Source organism: Rhinolophus sinicus, linkage group LG07 (genome assembly GCF_036562045.2).
Source record: "Rhinolophus sinicus isolate RSC01 linkage group LG07, ASM3656204v1, whole genome shotgun sequence".
Taxonomy (NCBI): Eukaryota; Metazoa; Chordata; class Mammalia; order Chiroptera; family Rhinolophidae; genus Rhinolophus; species Rhinolophus sinicus.
In genome coordinates, this window is record NC_133757.1 from 123,517,792 (window position 1) to 123,534,878 (window position 17,087).

General features: G+C 42.2%; 1 protein-coding gene across 4 annotated transcripts in view; it reads right to left on the minus strand.

Annotated features, from left to right (window-relative positions):
- BBS12 (Bardet-Biedl syndrome 12) overlaps positions 1–17,087 on the minus strand; it is a 50,630-nt gene that overhangs the window by 24,653 nt on the left and 8,890 nt on the right. The window contains exons 3-5 of one of the 4 annotated variants that reach the window (XR_012498229.1): positions 13,502–16,275; positions 7,495–7,559; positions 3,678–3,791 (exon numbers count right to left, since the gene is read on the minus strand). Coding sequence is in view for 1 of the 4 variants with exons in the window: in XM_019741390.2 (XP_019596949.2) it covers positions 14,124–16,259 (2,136 nt within the window). In the remaining 3 variants the exon portion in view is untranslated. Of the gene's footprint in view, positions 1–3,677; positions 3,792–7,494; positions 7,560–7,934; positions 16,276–17,087 lie in introns of those variants that run through there. The other 3 variants (XR_012498230.1, XR_012498228.1, XM_019741390.2) reach the window with 3 other exon arrangements.

A 17,087-nucleotide genomic window follows, 5' to 3' on the forward strand; every position in this document is an offset into this window, starting at 1 on the left:
AAAATAATAAAACAATAGTAGCAGCTATATTTTTTAGTGGCAAATCCAGGTATCATACCAGGCACATTACATTAATTATCTCATTTCACTTTCACCAGTTATGCAAGGAAGAAGGCGAAAATCCAGATGCCTGTCAGTGAATATTGGGCAACCAATGGTTACTTAAGAGACTTAATTTGCAAATTCTCTTTAAGTAACAAAATCTTTGGCTGTTTTTTTCCTGCATTCTATTATTAACTAAAGAGGCTTGGAATCAAACTGACATAACTGAGGTTTGGAAACCACACTAGTCAGGTCACTTTGCCTACAGAAATTAGACTTTGAACCTCTCCTTCCTCCTGTAAATATTTTCTGGGCTAGGGCAATTTTTAGTAGTCTCCTTAATTCTCTATTGTTGAGACCCGTCAGTGTTACAGAGCTTTTATTGCAGTGACAAGAATTGAAGATGTTTAGTCAGTTGGCATTCTTACTTGCCTGAGCGAAAAGTAAAGTCTATTTTGTTTGGGTTCAATGACCCTATTCACCTGAGGGCTGAGTCCAGCCTTTTCGCCTTGTTGCAGGCTGGGAATCATGAGCTTGCTCTTTCTGCAGCTCATCCTATCCAGAGGCTCTATCCCCAACCCTTGAATCTAGGCTGTTCTTATCACTTGTTTTGACCAAAAGAATGTGGTAGAAGTGAAGCTGTGTGACTTCTAAGGTAGACCTTGAGCGTCTGCCTTGGTTTTCCGCGAGGGATGCCCAGAGACTGACATGCAAGGCAGCCAGTCCCGCTTACTGAGGATGAGGCCACTGGAGAACCAAGTGCCCCGACGACAGCCAAGGCCAAGCGCCACATACCCGCCCGAGGCCACCTGGAACCGCCCTGAGCACTTCCGGCTGTATGCCCAGGCGAAACCAGCAGGGGAGCAGCCAGCCAAGGCATAGTCATGACAAATAGTAAACGGTTGTTGGTTTAAGCCACTGAACTTTCGGGTGGTTTATTACACAGAAATCTACAACTCATAACTTTTCTTCTGATTCCTGGTAGCACAGTGGAAAACATTAGATAATTTGGAAAAAGGTAGAACTGAAGAGAACAGGCAGTGAGTACGTTCTGTGAAGATGGATCACACAGCTTTACTTCACAAACAGGAAAGGGACAAAATGAAGAGAGTATCACTGCCAATTAGAAGGGATGAGTGACTGCAGCTCAGGGAGGCAGCCGGCAGCTGCTGTGCCATGGTGCCCGGGGGCTCTTGCCAGTACCCCAATGGGCCAGGTTTGGATTGCAGCCCGGGCTGAGTGTGGCGGCGCCCCCTGGTGGTCATCCTGCTACCTGCACATGCCTCACAAGCTTCCCTGTCAGCCAGGGAGATGGACAAGGGCCCGTTTTTTCATCCTGCCCATATTCTCTTGAGGTCTGAGGCTTTCTGCCTCGCCTCCTACAGACAGAATCACAGGCTATCAATATAAAACTGGTTAGTTGCGATCTACAATCTAGACTTCCCTGCTTGGAAGCACTTAAAAGTAGACGTTATTAAAGGACTATAAAAAAGGTTAAGTATAATACTAGATCTGGAACAAGAATAAGAAAGCTTAGGTCTCATCCCCCTCTGCCATGGAGAACATCTCTGTGCCTCAGTTATCTCATCAGTAAAATGGGAACAATTAACATGGAGCTTAATATCTGTCAGCTGTTATTATCTAACATGTATCTAGAAAAGGCAATAGAGTGTGAGAATGTGAAGGGAAAGATCTTTTCCAGGAGTAGTTCCATTTGGAAAATTCAGTAAGGGTGGACGAGAATAAAACAATACATTAAAAACCACCACCAACAAAGAAAAGTGTTTTGCTTTGAGGACGTTCTTAAAATTGTGCTAATATAATGCATTAAGTGGCACTGTACTAGTTAGCTTGAACAGCTGGTACTAAAAATGCGCTCAATGATTTACTAAAAAGTTTTTAAAAAATTAAACACGAGAAAAAAAATCCAGAATGACTCAATGTGCCTCCAGGTTAAAAATGTTGCATAGGAAAAAAGACACAAATTAAGTACAGTGAAACAGTAAAGAACTGTAGAAGAAAAATGGCTTTCTCTGTAATTAACTGTGGCTTTCTCTGGGCCTCAATTTCCTCATCTATAAAATGAAGAGATTGGAGGAGAGAATCTAAAATAATTTCTTCTAGTTATTAAGAACGAAGCAAATTTTAAATGCTGTTTCTTTGTTAAATAAATGAACAAATCTTAGATGTAAGAATATAAAAGCATAGTCTGTACGTGGCTAATAGAATAAGAAGGAGATCTAGAAATGCATGAACAGATTTCAAAGGGCATAGATGGCTTGCAAAATAGCTTATGAAATCATTGGGATTGCTAAACTGACTCAGTTCTAAACACGTAATCCGGGAATCAGAGGGGTCAACGTGGAACCATATTGTTTTAGCATACAAACATGATTACAAAAGGAAGGAGACATTTTCCAGAACCTCACAATGGAGTCATTCCTGGAAACCAAAGGTCTTAAAACTATGAGTAGAGCTACCGAAATATAAAAAGAGTAATAAAGTGACGAAATCTTGGAGCCCATGAAGAAAGAAAGTGGAAACAACTGAATTCACGGAGCCTGGGGAAGTAATAAAAGAAGAAAGGCGGGAGAGTCTAGGATGGTCAGCAGGTTAACAGGAAATAAGAAAAAAATATCAGCAACAACATAAAAGAAAGCAAATTAAATTGAGCTTAGGAAATTCAGTTTGATAACTGGTGAAACATTACAATAAACTTCTCTATAACAACAAAAAATATATGCATTAGCTAATTCTCTTTGGCAAGTATCCTGATATGGGAATTCAACGTTCTCTTAGTTTTTCTTTTATTTTGTCTAACTTTTTATTTCCAAGAATAAAAAGTAAATGGAAACTAGAGCATTTGAGATTTTGCTTGCCAGCAATTGTCTTCAGTTTTGGCTCAAATAAACTCTTATAAAAATTGTAAAAAAAAAAAAAAAAAAAAAAAAATGCAAAGTAAAGGTCGACTCCAACTGGATTAAGTCTCAAAATGTTATCTGGCCAATTAGTACAAGCTACCATCCCAAAACACAACAAATTTACAGCAAGGCTATTTTTCAGAGAGTTCTGAGGACAGAGATTCTATAGCCGTCTTCGGTAAACAATTTCAGTACCAAATGACCTCTACTGTCAAACATTATACCTCGTCAGATTTGCTCTTATTATGGGTTGAGATAGATACCTTCCTGTATTCTCAAGTGCGGGAGCCTGAATATCTTTTCACCTTCTCTTAGCAACTCATTTTACCTGAAGCACAAATCATAAATACAAAAATGAATGATCATGCTGTGATTTCACCCCTGTGACCACCACCCAGGTCATGAAATAAGAACCGTGCAGCACTCCAGACCCTGCCATCACCACCTCTCCCACCTCCCCAAAGATAACTGCTAACCACTACCCCAACTTCTAATGATGGTGTGCATATATCTGTTTCAAACATTGACAAAAAATGGTCAATTGAATGTTGTTTTAGCAGCATTTTTAAATAGAGATAGACTTCACACAACATAAAATTCATCACTTTAAAGTATACCCTTCAGTGGCTTTTACTATATTGTCTATGTTTTTCAACCTTCACCTTTTCTAATTCCAGAACAGGTCCACCACCCCCCACCCCCAAAACCCTGTACCTATCGGCAGTCAGTCCCACTGATGTGTCCTCTGGTTCTGGCTTCTTTCGCTCAGCGTTGTGCTTCTAAGATCCATGTGCTATGTTCAGTAGCCAATATTTTTTTAAACTGAGCCTAAGGAGTAAAGTACAGGTTTTTCTAGTTAATTTTGGTTCCACACACAAGACTAGTGGTTTTGATGCTGGTTACACACTAGCAGAATCCAGGGAGACCTGAAAACCACTGATGTGTAGGCCACGTCTCAGATACACAAACGACAGTCTGGGGGGGTGGAAGGGGTCGGCTGGGGCGTTAGTCGTTTTAAAAGTTCTCCAGATGATTCTATTCTGTAGTCAGAGTTAAGAACCAGTACAAACAACAAATCAGAAGACGACCTGGCCAGGAGAAGGTGCTAATTTAAAGACAGGTTCTCCTGGATCTTCGGCACGCTGAACCAGAATCTTGAGTTGGGGTGTCTGGGAGCCTGCAGTTTGACAAGTAAGTAGTCCATGTGCTTCTTCCAGGGTAGTTTTGGAAATACTGCAGGAAACCCATAATTATTTCTAAAAAAATAAATGACTTTATGCACAGAAGTTTCTATTGCTTTTAAACACGAAAACACAAACGCTAATTTAAAACATTTTTAATACATTAAAAAGAAACTATTTTAATGTATATTTAATTAGTGATGAAGAGGAAAACATATTACATCTGCCTCATTTATTTTCATTTGACGTTAGTCCAGCATGGAAACCTATTGGGAACTTGCCTTTCCACCTACTGCTCTGAGGTTAACACAGGAAACAGGTCGACCTTTTTTTAGACATCAAACCAGTCTCAATGTTGTCAACAGACTGTGAAATTCCCAGTTTGCTTTTCATTCATAGTGGACAGTGCACAAAGAATCTTCTTCACATCACCAGATAAACACATTGGAAATTTTTAAAAACGCAATTGCCAAGAAAAATGGCAAACAAAATGGAAAAGAGGAAAAAAAAAGTTCAGAAAAGGAAACCTCAAAATAGGCTGAACCAGACTTCATTACATATTGTGGTACAATAGGAACAGCTCTGCATATTGATAAGTCCGAACATTTGGTTAGAAGCTACAGCTGGCGCGGTGCCCTGGGGACGGTTCCTCTGGACTGCCCCTGCACGAGGGCCCTGCTTCCTGTGGTACTCTGCACTTCCTCGGCTCATTCTCCTTACTGAAGGGCGTTCGCCCTTCCTCGAGTGCTGTCTCCAGCTACTGCATGATTGTAGATATGACCTGGTAATTTTTTAGTGTATCGGTTGGACACTAACAGTCAACAAGCCTTGGTTATTTAGTACGTTAGTTCAAAACATTAGATGGTGTTACAGTTGTCTGAATATATCGATATAGTATTAAATAATATGTTAATGGTAGGATTGTGTAGATAATAGGATTGTGAAAATAGCTCAGAGAATTCCCATATGCCCACATCTAGTTTCCCTGTTATTAACATCTTATATTCGTATGGTACATTACAATTAATAAACCAGTATTGATACACAACTACTTATAGTCCATACTTTATTCTGATTTCCTTCGTTTTTTACCTAATGTCCTTTTTCTGTTCCAGGATCCCACACACGACACCACGTCACTCTTAGTTGTCACATCTCCGTCTGCTCCTCTTGGCTGTGACTGTTTCTCAAACTATACTTGTTTTTCTTATAACCTTGACAGTTTTGAGCAGTGCTGGTTAGGTATTTTTCAGAATGTCCCCACTAATAAACTTTTAAAGATATCCAATTTATTCCTAGATTCAATTAGAAAAACCTGACTTAAAGCAATTCTAAAAGGAAAAACAATCTTCTGGAGATAGTTCAAACTGTTAGAATCAACTTGAATAGACTTGAACAATTGGTCTTAGTGTATGCAGAGATGTAACAAAAGATAGGGTAACTGTGACTGCTAGTTAGAATTATTGTCATTTCTACAAATTGGAACTCTCCAAAATAATAAGAATTGAAATTATTTACATTCCTCTCTGGCTTCCCATCTTTCTTGTTGTTTTTATTACATAGCCATCAAGTTAACATTATCTTGAGTTCTGTTTTTTAATTTGTCAACTATTTGTAAACTTGTTCATGAAGTAAAATACATACTTGACATTTTCAAAAGCAGCACAGAACTCATTCCATATTAGTATGTCATATTTGTCTAAATATTCCCCATGGTGGAATATGTGGTTTGCTTCCATTTTTTATAAAACTAGTAACATTTCTGTACAAGAACCATCTGCAGTTGAACGGGTTTGCATTTTCTCCAGCAATGCACATAAGGTCATGCTTCCCCACACGCGCGCCAGAAGAGAAAGATCTTTCAGATGTTTTCTGCTCTAACTAGGAGGATCCTGCCTTTGAGTTGCTTTGCTATGTACTGCATTAGAGGAGCAAACTGTGCATTTTTCCATGTCTCCTTGTATAAATTGTTTCTCCTTTTTAAGTGGAATTTACATGCCAACCTGATAGATGAAATTAGATGGAGAAAATTTTATTTCCTAATATGCCTCGTAGGGGGAGCTGTCCTTTTTGGGAAATGGGAGTTTGTAGTCAAGGGTGAATGTAGTAAGAAGAGCCCTTTTCAAGACTAGGGATGATTTTATTGATTTAGAAAGTGAGGGAGGGGAAAGGGAAGCAGGAGAGGAGGGGGCCATGAGGAAATAGTGAAAGGTCAGTACTCCACATTTTCACCTCTTTCCTCTCTGTAACTCACTCAGATCTTTAATCAAGTACTTTTCAAAACCCATGGAGTGCTTGATACGAATGGGCAGATTAGTTGTAGGTACTAAGATTGGAGAAGTAAAGGGAGGTGAAGGAGAAACAGCCAGCCAATAAAACACCCACAGCAGAGAGAAGCAACAAGGTGTGTGTGTGTGTGTGTGTGTGTGTGTGTGTGTGTGTGTGTGTGTGTGTGTTTGGGGGATACAATAAAATTCTCAGAAAGCCTTTTTGCTATCAGACTTACTGGATTTAAGATTTGGGTCAGGATTACCTGAATTGAGGGAGACCCCAACTGCTGCCTGGATTATACATATTTACACATTTAAAATAGTAAGCTTTTAATAGTGTGTCACATTTAGTCCCATCCTTTGAAAATGTTTTTATTCTTGTTATAGTATGAAAAAATGTACCTTGTGTTCAACAGCTTCCTCTCTTTTTTAATATCCATTAATTTATCTCCCTTCCACAAAAGGGATACACACGTTATTCTGGTTTCTTCAGGTTTTATATTTTATATTCTGGTTTCTTGCAGACCTATAGTCAAAATTCTACTTTTGAACCCATTATAACATACTGATATGGCTGCAGTGACAACAGATCTAATTTAATTCTTTTTCATATCATTAAAAAAGTTATTTCAGTCTCTATTGTTGGCAATAAAATAAATGGTTATAATGGCTGGAATCTACCATTGGCCAATTTGGAAACCCCAGTGTTATAAACATCATGTATTACAGTTTTTGCAATCAATTTTAAAGTCTGGCCTTTTAATCTTTTAAGAAGCAATTTTTAAAACACGTTTGTCCTCTTTCAAATCCCTCAAAATCTGTCAGGAATTTAATTGGTAACAAGAATCATAAAATTTTGAGCTGGAAAGTATGACAGGGGCAACTTCACTCAACGTTGTGATTTCAAGGTGGTTTCTCAGAGGCTCAGAGATCTTGGACCAGCTTCCCGGTGAGTTAACAGCAGAGCCAGGACCCTGACCAGGTCTTGCTGCCCCCCTCGAAACCCACAATGACGGAAAGGGAGTGCCTTTTACTTCTCCTGTCCTGTGTTCATGCTAACCCACACGAAAATGATCTCACCTTTCGTTTCGTGGACTTGAAGCCAGCAGGTCCAATTTTTAAGAGCATGAGTAGAAGTTTGCCACCTACAGGCCAACAGAAAGAAATCTTTTAGATTTTTAAGAACAAAGCTCTGGTGACCCTTATGAAGCAAGTGTGTTTAAAACACCTCTTTGGGACGTTAGCGCTCAGTACAGTACAGGGAGACTTTTATAAAAGGACGCTGCCTTCATTCTCCTTACCGTTAGTGTGACAAGTTTCTACCATGTTCTGTTTTCAGTAGAATATGGTGCTACAGTTGCAGAAATGAACGATAGAACACTGAACCGTATGAACCCACAGAAAGACATGAAAAGGTTTCTTACCAACTGAGAACATGTGTATCGATAAGTATTAGCGATTGCTGTGCACAGACTTAATTTCAAGGCCCGATACGCAAGACACACCACTGCAAGCCGGGATGAAGGGGTTAAAGAGTTTTATTACAGAGTGTAAGTAAGTAAGACAAGACAGAGATTAGGGGAATATATCATCATAGCACTAACAAGCAAGGAGGCAATTCATCATACCACCAGGACCCAGTCAATTAGAGTCGCAGAAACAGCAACGGCCTTTCATCAGCACGGGCAAAATCCCAGTCAAGTAAAGTCATCAGCACAGGCGGAATATCTTGCAGCAGCCGAGGCGGCCAGGGAACAACAACAACTACTGCTGTGCCTGCCTCGGCTTTCTGGGGTTTTCAGGACTTCACTACCAACAGCGGCAAGGAGCCAATAAGCATACGTGTTAACAACACAAGGAACTGGACTCCGATCTGGCTAGGAGCCGGGCCAGTCCTTGGTATGAGATTAGACGTATCGGAGCTCGGCCCACCTGCGCCAGGGCGAAAGCCAGGCTCCACATCCTGTAAATATTTTCTTGGTCCTTGGGAGGTTGGCCAATCCTTCCAAGGCCAAGCACGTACCCCAGCCACTGTGAGAGTTTACATCCCCAAATGTTCCCAGGCAGGCCTTCATATTTTCTATTCCTTACAACATGATACCTCTTTTTCAGTCGGTATTTCCTCCTTACTGCTAAGAAATAACTGAGTGGACAATGAAAACTCTAGCATGACGTTGGGACAACTGAATAACCATTTGGAAAAAGTTCTTTTAGAGTCTTATGTAGTCTACTAAAATAAATTCCAGATGGACTAAATATTTAAATGTGAAAGATGCATAAGACCATAAAATTACTATAAGTTGGTATAGGTGATTGCTATATAATCTTGGGGTTGGGAAGACCTTTTAAACATAACACCAAAGAAAGAAAATCGAAAGAAAATACAGACATTTTACAAACATTAAAAAATATAAAGAAACATCACTGTCCTTTCTTCCTAATAATCAAAATTTTATAAAGATGAGATTGCATTTTCACCCAAATTAAACAAAATTCTAATAATATCCAGTGTTGACAATGGCTGTGGAAATGACATTCATTTGCAGGGCCTTTTGGAAGAAGAATTTGGCAAAAAAAGTGTGTAAAATAAGCTATAGTATCTACCTACCTGTTGACCCAATATATGTCTCTAATCATTTATCCAAAGGATATAATCATGAGTAAGAGGAAAGATTCAGCTCTGAATACATTTTTTATGGCTTTGTTTACAATAGAGCCCAAGCTGGAACTGAACTAAATGTCTGATGGGAAATGGCTTAAATCAATCAGAGTAGGTTATTGTGCTGGAGTAACAGGATGCCACTGGAATTATTTTACTGAACTCTATTAATGACATTGGGGAAACTGCTTACTATTACTTGACAGAAGTAGATTGTAAGGCACTGTATGGAGCTCGATCCCACTTACGGATTGTAAAACACATTATCTGCATCCACACACATAGAAGTGGCTTTGGAAAACCATAGCCCAAATGTTAGGAATGATTACCGTGGTGTGGGTGCGAGGGGAAAGAGACCAAGAGTTTCCTCTAAAAATGTTCTTGAAGAGTAATAGAAAGAAATAAAAGATGCATGTGTCAAAAAAATCCCAGGATGGAAGTGTGAATAGGGGAAGAGGAAAAGGCAATCCATCGTTAAAGATAAAAAGATACAAGGAATAGGGCCTGGCTATGAGGAAATAAGTACAAGTATTTAGGAAGAATGAAGGTAGAGACGCCATAAAATTGGCCACCGACAGCAGGTGCAGACTGAGAGCTGGTCCCACACGGTCGAGCAGCCTCACGTGAGGCCTCAGCAGCACGCAGACCGGCACGTCTGCTGCCTGCACAGCGGGACTGTGTTATCCCAGGAGTCAACCTAAAATAGTTCATAAATTCTCCAGTCTAAATAAAGACCCAAGCTGTCTAAAAAGCGCCACGAAAATATATTGCTAAGCGGTCACAGGTGAAAACGCATTTAAAAATAAAGAAACTAGATATTTTAGAATGGCTCCTTGGAAAGTATTTCAAAATGTTTGAGGGTATGTCACTAAAATATATTACTGCTTTTAAAGTCTCAGTGTTACCCGCTGGAACTTTTCAAAGCCATTAATTACGCACTTAAGTTTACAGGCAGCCCTTGGCTCACTGGTTCATGCCCTAAATGGCTCTATTTAGTGAGGGGGAAGCAATGGGGGATCAAAGGGGTCCAGGGTCTCCGAGTGGCAGTGCCTTGTAGTCACCAGATGGCAGGGTTTTCACGATCACAGCTGTGCAAACCCAGACATTGGTCAGGAAAATGGGAGGCAATCTTCATCAGGGGAATTAACCTGTACTAACCACACTCACAGGAGTTTTTATAAACCACGGTGCTAATTTCATATTCATATTTGTGACGGAACTACTAGAGAAAACAATACTCATATGAACTAAGCCAACAATTTTATTCTCCTGTGACTTAGTAATATAAAATCTATGTTACAGTAAGACTTCTAGTTTCAAAGGAAAGTATTACAAGATTATATTAAATATTTAATAGTGCTAATAGTACTAATACATGCAAATACCAATGTCACAAAAACACCTATTATATAAAATGAGCTGAGCATCTGTTTATGTGAGTGACACTCACAGTCTCTGTAATACTTTAACAGAAGGACAGTAAAAGTGTCAGTATCTACCCAACAGAGATAATACACTTTAGTTTTAAAACACAGTTCAATACTCAATGTTATTATTCCAACTTTGAACAAAGACAATCTGTATAACTGGAATGATTATCTGTGCAAGGTTCTCATGTGATCACACTTAAGACAACAATTAAACCAAAAATGATTTTCTTTTACCAAAACATGAGGATAATCCAATTCCATTTTCTAATACAGATAAGTTAGCCCTATAAATAAGCCAGACATTCTCTTTTCTTGTTTTGTTCTTGTTACCGTAACAGGAAATAAAAACTTGTCACAATTAATGGTTAGAAATATGAACTTTGGAGCCAGATAACATCTTAGTTCAATTCCAGCGCTACATCTACTACCGCAGCTGTGAGACCCTTGACCAGTCTCTTACCTTACTAACTCATTCCCTCATCTATAAAGTGGAGAAGAGAGATGTTGCAAAGATTGAAATAACATATGACTTACGGGCTGACCTGTGTCTCCCCCAGAATTTATACATTGAAGCCCTAACCCCCAGGACCTCAGAATGTACTGTATTTGGAGAAAGGGCCTGTAAAGGGGGTAATCAGTTAAAATGAGGTCACTAGGGAGGGTCCCAATCCGATACGACTGGGGTCCTTACTAGAAGAGGAAATCTGGCCACAGACAGCTACAGAGGGAAGGTGTTATAACGACACAGGGAGAAGACGGCCATCTGCAAATCAAGGAGCAAGGCCTCAGAAGAAACCGACCCTGCCTACACCTTGATGTCAGACTTCCGGCCTCCAGAATTATAAAAAAATAGTAAATTTCTGTTGTTTAAGCCGGTACTTTATTATGGCAGCCCTAGCAGATTAATACAATAGATAAAGAATTTAGGAGAGTGCCTGGAACATGGCAGGCATCTTAATTACTACCACTATTATTTTCCCAGAGCAACTCTAATATTCAATTCTAAAAACTACACACATAATTTGGTTCTTATAATGGTCAATTATAAGTAGCAAAAGGCTGTGCTGGGAAGGCGGTCTGCATGGGCTCTGAACATTCCTGCTTCTTCTTGCTGGGTATTGCGCTCTTTTTCCAGGCCTTTTCTCAGGGACGCTTTCCTAGAGACAAAGAACAGGCTTACTTCTGCTTCCTATAAAAGCTGGAAATGCCCCGAGCGGGGTGTTCCTCTCCTGCAGCACAACCTACCGTGTGTGCGAGTACTCACCTGGGCTCCTTGTCATCCCTGTGGGACTCAGCAGCACAAGGAACCAACACAAACCAACACGAAGCTCTGGCTACTGGACAGCCCTGTCTCTGACCCAGGAATCTCGTATCTTCTGCCAGTATCCCATGACATTCTAAGTCTAACTTGTTTGCTTGGAAACAGGGTGAAACCTCAGATTTTGCAGTTTTTTCCTATGGTTTTCTGGAAAAGACGAGGGCCTCGATGGGCTGAGTTAAGAGATACAAGACTCTCTGGGATCTAGTACTGCATGCATTCACTCGAGTCGTGGGAAAGGGGGAAGAGAGACAGCCCCCCGCCCCCCGCCCCCCGCCAAGTCCTACCTACTGAGAAATGTTTGGAGGCTGAGCAGTGAGAGGTGGGGTGAACACAAGGAACCAGCATCGTGGTCATTGCTCACTCACCTCCGGGTGGGAGGAAGAAGGATGTTAACATAATGAGGCAGCACACCCCACAGCCCCAGAAGAGAAGAAATCGGGCTGTGGCGTGTCAGTCAAGGGTCCCCAAAGCTCAAACAACGCTGTCAGCAATGAGGAAACAGCACTGAGTAAACCGAAGACACAAGTGTGTTTGGCACAAGTTGGGCAGCTGATCAAAAGCCAAGAGTAAATGTGAGGCGTTGTTTACCAGCACGAAGATGCTCATGCCTTCTAATCTCCATGGCTCCTTCGTCCTCCCTTCTGACCTCAGCTGCTTTAAGGAAAAAGCACACATCTGTGACTTCAGGCATTCACTGGGGGTCTTGGAACTTATCCTCTGTGGATAAGGGGGATACCAGACAGACAACATCCTGGTGGTTGACAAGTGAGGAGCCTGTCTCAACGGTCCAGCGTACGGCCATTGTCTACTTGACCGGCCTTACCTACCTGTACGAGTAGAAGTAGCTGATAAACTCAGAGAGAAATTCAGAAGCCTGTTTGCCAAGTAACGTTTCTCAAGATCACCTGGACAGATTCACAACCCTCAATCGCTCTGAGTCACACAAACAAATGCTGTCTCCTTGACCTCCCACCACTGGAAAGGGGACTCAGCACCTTATTAAGACCCTTCTTCAGTACTCCAGGCAGCACACGATAACATCAATGGCAGCGCCCAGGTGTGAACATGCGCAAACAGGGCCAGGACAACACTGCTTCAATCTGACTAATCATGTGCTTCTCCTCAAGTCTGAACTGCCTTGGATTTTGCCACGCATGGTGACTGCGGCTTCAACTACTTGGTGACACTACCTCCATGACTTAATCAAATCTGTATAACTGTGATTCAAATCAGGGTTAACAACAAATCCCAAAGTACAGTGACCTGGACTTTGGGGTTACATGCTTATACGTGGGGAAAACAGGTCACAGAAGGGTCTCTCCATTAGGGGTGGGGTTGCTTTTTGGCCCATCTATTGCCTCCTGTAACTTTTGGCAATGACACTAAAGATCAGCAGGTCAGTCAAAACTCCCTCACGTGGGTCATAAGGGGTAATTGCTCTTAGACTGGATTCTGGCTAATGAAAAGATCTACTGGTCCTTGGAACTCACAGTCAAGTAAATTCAAGACCCTGGAGGACATGACAGGTCAGTATTGCAGACTGGCGTCCTCCTGCTGCGTGGTCTGCTGATACAGCCCTAATTCATTGGTGTATGAGACCTACTGAATGGATTTGGTATTGACTAAACAACCTCGTCAGACCAACCAGAACAGCTAACGAATGAGTGGCATACTCACATGAAAATTCCAGTTTGGCCATGAACGTGTCAGGTTGTGGAACGAATCGTTGCAAGAGGCGACCCACTATGTGCCCTGAGCAACAACACTGTGTGCTTTCTGGGAAAGCCAGGAATGCAGGCACCAGATCTATCTTTACCGAGTTCATGTGTTGGGCTTGTGTTTACCATGAGCAACCTTGAGGCATGAAGTAACAACTCCCCTTGGACAAAGAACACGATTGTTTCTGCTTATTATAAAAGGAATGGCGATCCCAAGCTCAGTGTCCCTCTCCTGTGACACAACCCACAGTGTGCGCAGGCTTCCATCACTGGCCCTTTGCGTGGCTCTCGTGGGACAAACAAACATGACCTCTGGTGACTGCTTTTGCTATGAATCATAAAAGTCTTTTGTCTCTGACCCAAGTGTCTCATGTATTCTGTAGTGTCCCCTAAAACAGGAACAGGCTAACTTGTTAGCTTGTAAGTACGGTGAAATCTTAGACCCTGCATGGTCATTGATGGACAGCAGTTATTTTCTTCTTGGTAAAAGCCAGCATTTCAGGCACTACGACCTGGTACTAGAGAACTTATTAGCATGACATATTACAACAGATTACTTCCCAAAGACTTAGCTAATAACACTACAAAAGCGAAAAGTCCTGTGCTTCCTGTGATTGGAGCTGTGTGTGTCCAAGCCCGGTAATGATTTCACCGTCTGTCTGAAGTACTAACAGAACCAAGTCCAGAGCTCGGCGCCATGCCTCCGTCTTTGGTGTAACAACGTCGTAAACTCTTGGAATCTGTTCCACTTTACTTGAAATGCCGGAATTAAAAATTCCACTATTTAGTTTACTATATTCATTCAAGATGTAAGATGAAGGCGAGCCAGAGTCTGTGGCACTTTGTAGATGGTGTTGAATGAATGTGCTGGCTTCAAATTCTGAGGAGGAATGGGCAGTGTTGTACATGAGGGCTGAAAGGTATTTGTGCCAGCCGCTGGCCAAGCATTTCAGCACCGTCGGTCTGTAGAGTGCCAGCGATGAGGCCAGCCAAGAGGAAGTGTTATGAAGCCCTCCCGAACAGACTTGGATTCCTTTATTCACAGGTTGCCCCATGAGACTTTGAAGATGGCTAAGGCACAAAAATTCAACTGCACCACCTCCAAGGAAGACCTTTTGCTCTTTCAGAGCATAATGCAGACGATATGCGCAAGTCCAGAACCTGTCTTCCTTGGTTTGCATCTGCGCCGTGACTGGGCCAGTGAGCACTACTGTAGCCAAATTCATTCCTTCTGTTTTCAACGTGATGGCCATGCTGCTGACCGTATCGACGTCTGAAGGAATGCATCTCCAGAAGGCCACACTCACCCCACTGCCCACACAGGCTTCCGTCACCTGAGTAATGTAGGCCACCTGCTGTGCCCCGGAAGCTGAGGCGAAAGCCTGCATCACACTGCCATTCACCGACCCAATCACCAAGCGCTTACTGTGCATGCATTTTTCAGTTATGTGTTCAGATACACTGCCTTGCACCAGGACAAGATTCACATTGAACTTGACTAAGACCTGTAATACCTGATCTGTCCACAGTTCTTCTGAACTGGCCTGGTGAACCTTCACGCTTTCCAACACCGTTGTCACATTGGCAGATCTATTGAATCCCAGGTGGCGGTAATTCTCTGTGAGGTCACCCTCAATGAGAGCTACCCGCAGAAGCTGATTCTGTAATTCCTCAATCAGAGCAGTCCTGGATGTTGAAACAACAGTGACATAGCCTGGACAGACGCAAGACAAAGTTTCGGGTAAGCCCGGTAAACAGCAGGTGAAGACTCCTGAAATGTCAAACATCCAGGGCACGGCACAGGGGCCTCGCTGCACATCTGTGTTCTGGCACTGCAGCCGCGCTGCTGCGTCCACTAATTCCATGCTGCTGCGATCTCCGTGGCTCAGACCTGCCTCCAACTCCGCCAAGTCCTTACATCTGTAAGTGTGGGGAGTGGCCGCACCCTGATATTCTAGAAACCCATCTGGTTTGCTTGTCCGTTGATTCTCATCCACCCTATTAAAATGCCTACTGTGGATTAGTGCTGGCTTTCTGCAGCGTGTGTCTGCACACAGACGATTTCTCAGAGTCTGAGGAGTTTGTGACGTGTTTTCATCTGCTTCAACCTCAGGCTGAGTTCTATAAAGGTTAGCTGATTTCACAGGTCTCCCAGGAACACTGGAAATGGTCACTGACGGAGAGGCAACGTCTCTGAGATCATTCTCTTTCTGTATCAAACCAGTGTCTGGGGGGATTGGTAGAAAAGAACATAAACTGACACTACGGGATCCAAGTCCAGAAAACATCTGGGTGTCGTCTGTGTGATCAGATGCACAGTGGACAGGTACCTGAAGGGAAGAGACCTCCTCAATGCAGGAGATCAAACCTTCTGACATGACAGACACGATTAAGGAAACGGGGATGCCCAGATGCAGACACTCCTCAGCGGCCCTGCTCCATGCCCCAACAAGAAACAGCAGAGTGCTGCTCCCCGTTCTGTACATCTTATTCTGCGCGTGCACTGCTTCGCTGAGGAGCTGTCCCACCGCACTGGATAAATCCAAGTTTTCAAGAAGCCTCACGGTCGAACTGATTAACACACTTTCGTGACACTCTTCGTCTATAACAAATTTGCATGATTTTAGTGGGCCTAGGAAAGTTCTTCCTGCTTCGGCAAATGATGAAAGTTGTTGAAGTCCCACGTGTCTTCTTTTGTTCATGACCCTGCAAGCCATCACCACAAATCTTCGTCTGCAAATAAAATAAAACTTGGAACTTTATTGACTGTAATTCATGGGTATCAATGCTTATAAAAGAAAAAGTTGATAGAGCCGCTGCCTAGGAGGAGTTTCTGGTGCATAGTTTCCTGTTGCATGTGGTCAGAACAATGACACAGTGTTACGATGCTATTAGTGATGGATGTTGGAGGAGAAACACTTCATCCCACAGAAGCGGGACTTGCAGGCGTCAGGCACTGTTTCCCAAAGAAGGCAGTGCCTGAACTGTCTTGAAGAATAATTTGAAAGAGTCAGCAAGTTGAAGGAGGTGGTGGTAAACACACATACATATATGTGGAAAAACACGGGGTACTGGGGTAAAACAAATACTTTAGTTTATGGGGTTATAAAGAAAGTGGAAAACCGTAGAAGAAGCTCTAGAAGGGGAAAGGAGTACGGTCATGCAGGAAATTATGTGCCAGGCCCAACCTGATCCGACAGTGGGAACCACTGAAGTGTTTTAAGTCAGGGAAATTATGAAACAGCTTGATGGAATGTCCTAGAAGTCTGGGTTTGAACCTGGCTCTACTGCTTAGTAGCTGTATAGCCTTCAGCAAGTTGTTTAGCTACTCTGCCCTGTATCCACATCTGAAAAACGAGGATAGTAGCAGAATCTACTTCATAGTGTTATTGTGAGGAGTAATGAGCATAGTGCTAAGAGCAGTGCCTGGCATGTAGTGAGTGCTTTACGAGGACTTGCTATCACACTACGAATAGTAACACTACTACTGCTGTTTGTGCTTCGGATATATTATCACTCTGACAATGGTGTAGGTAACTGGCTAG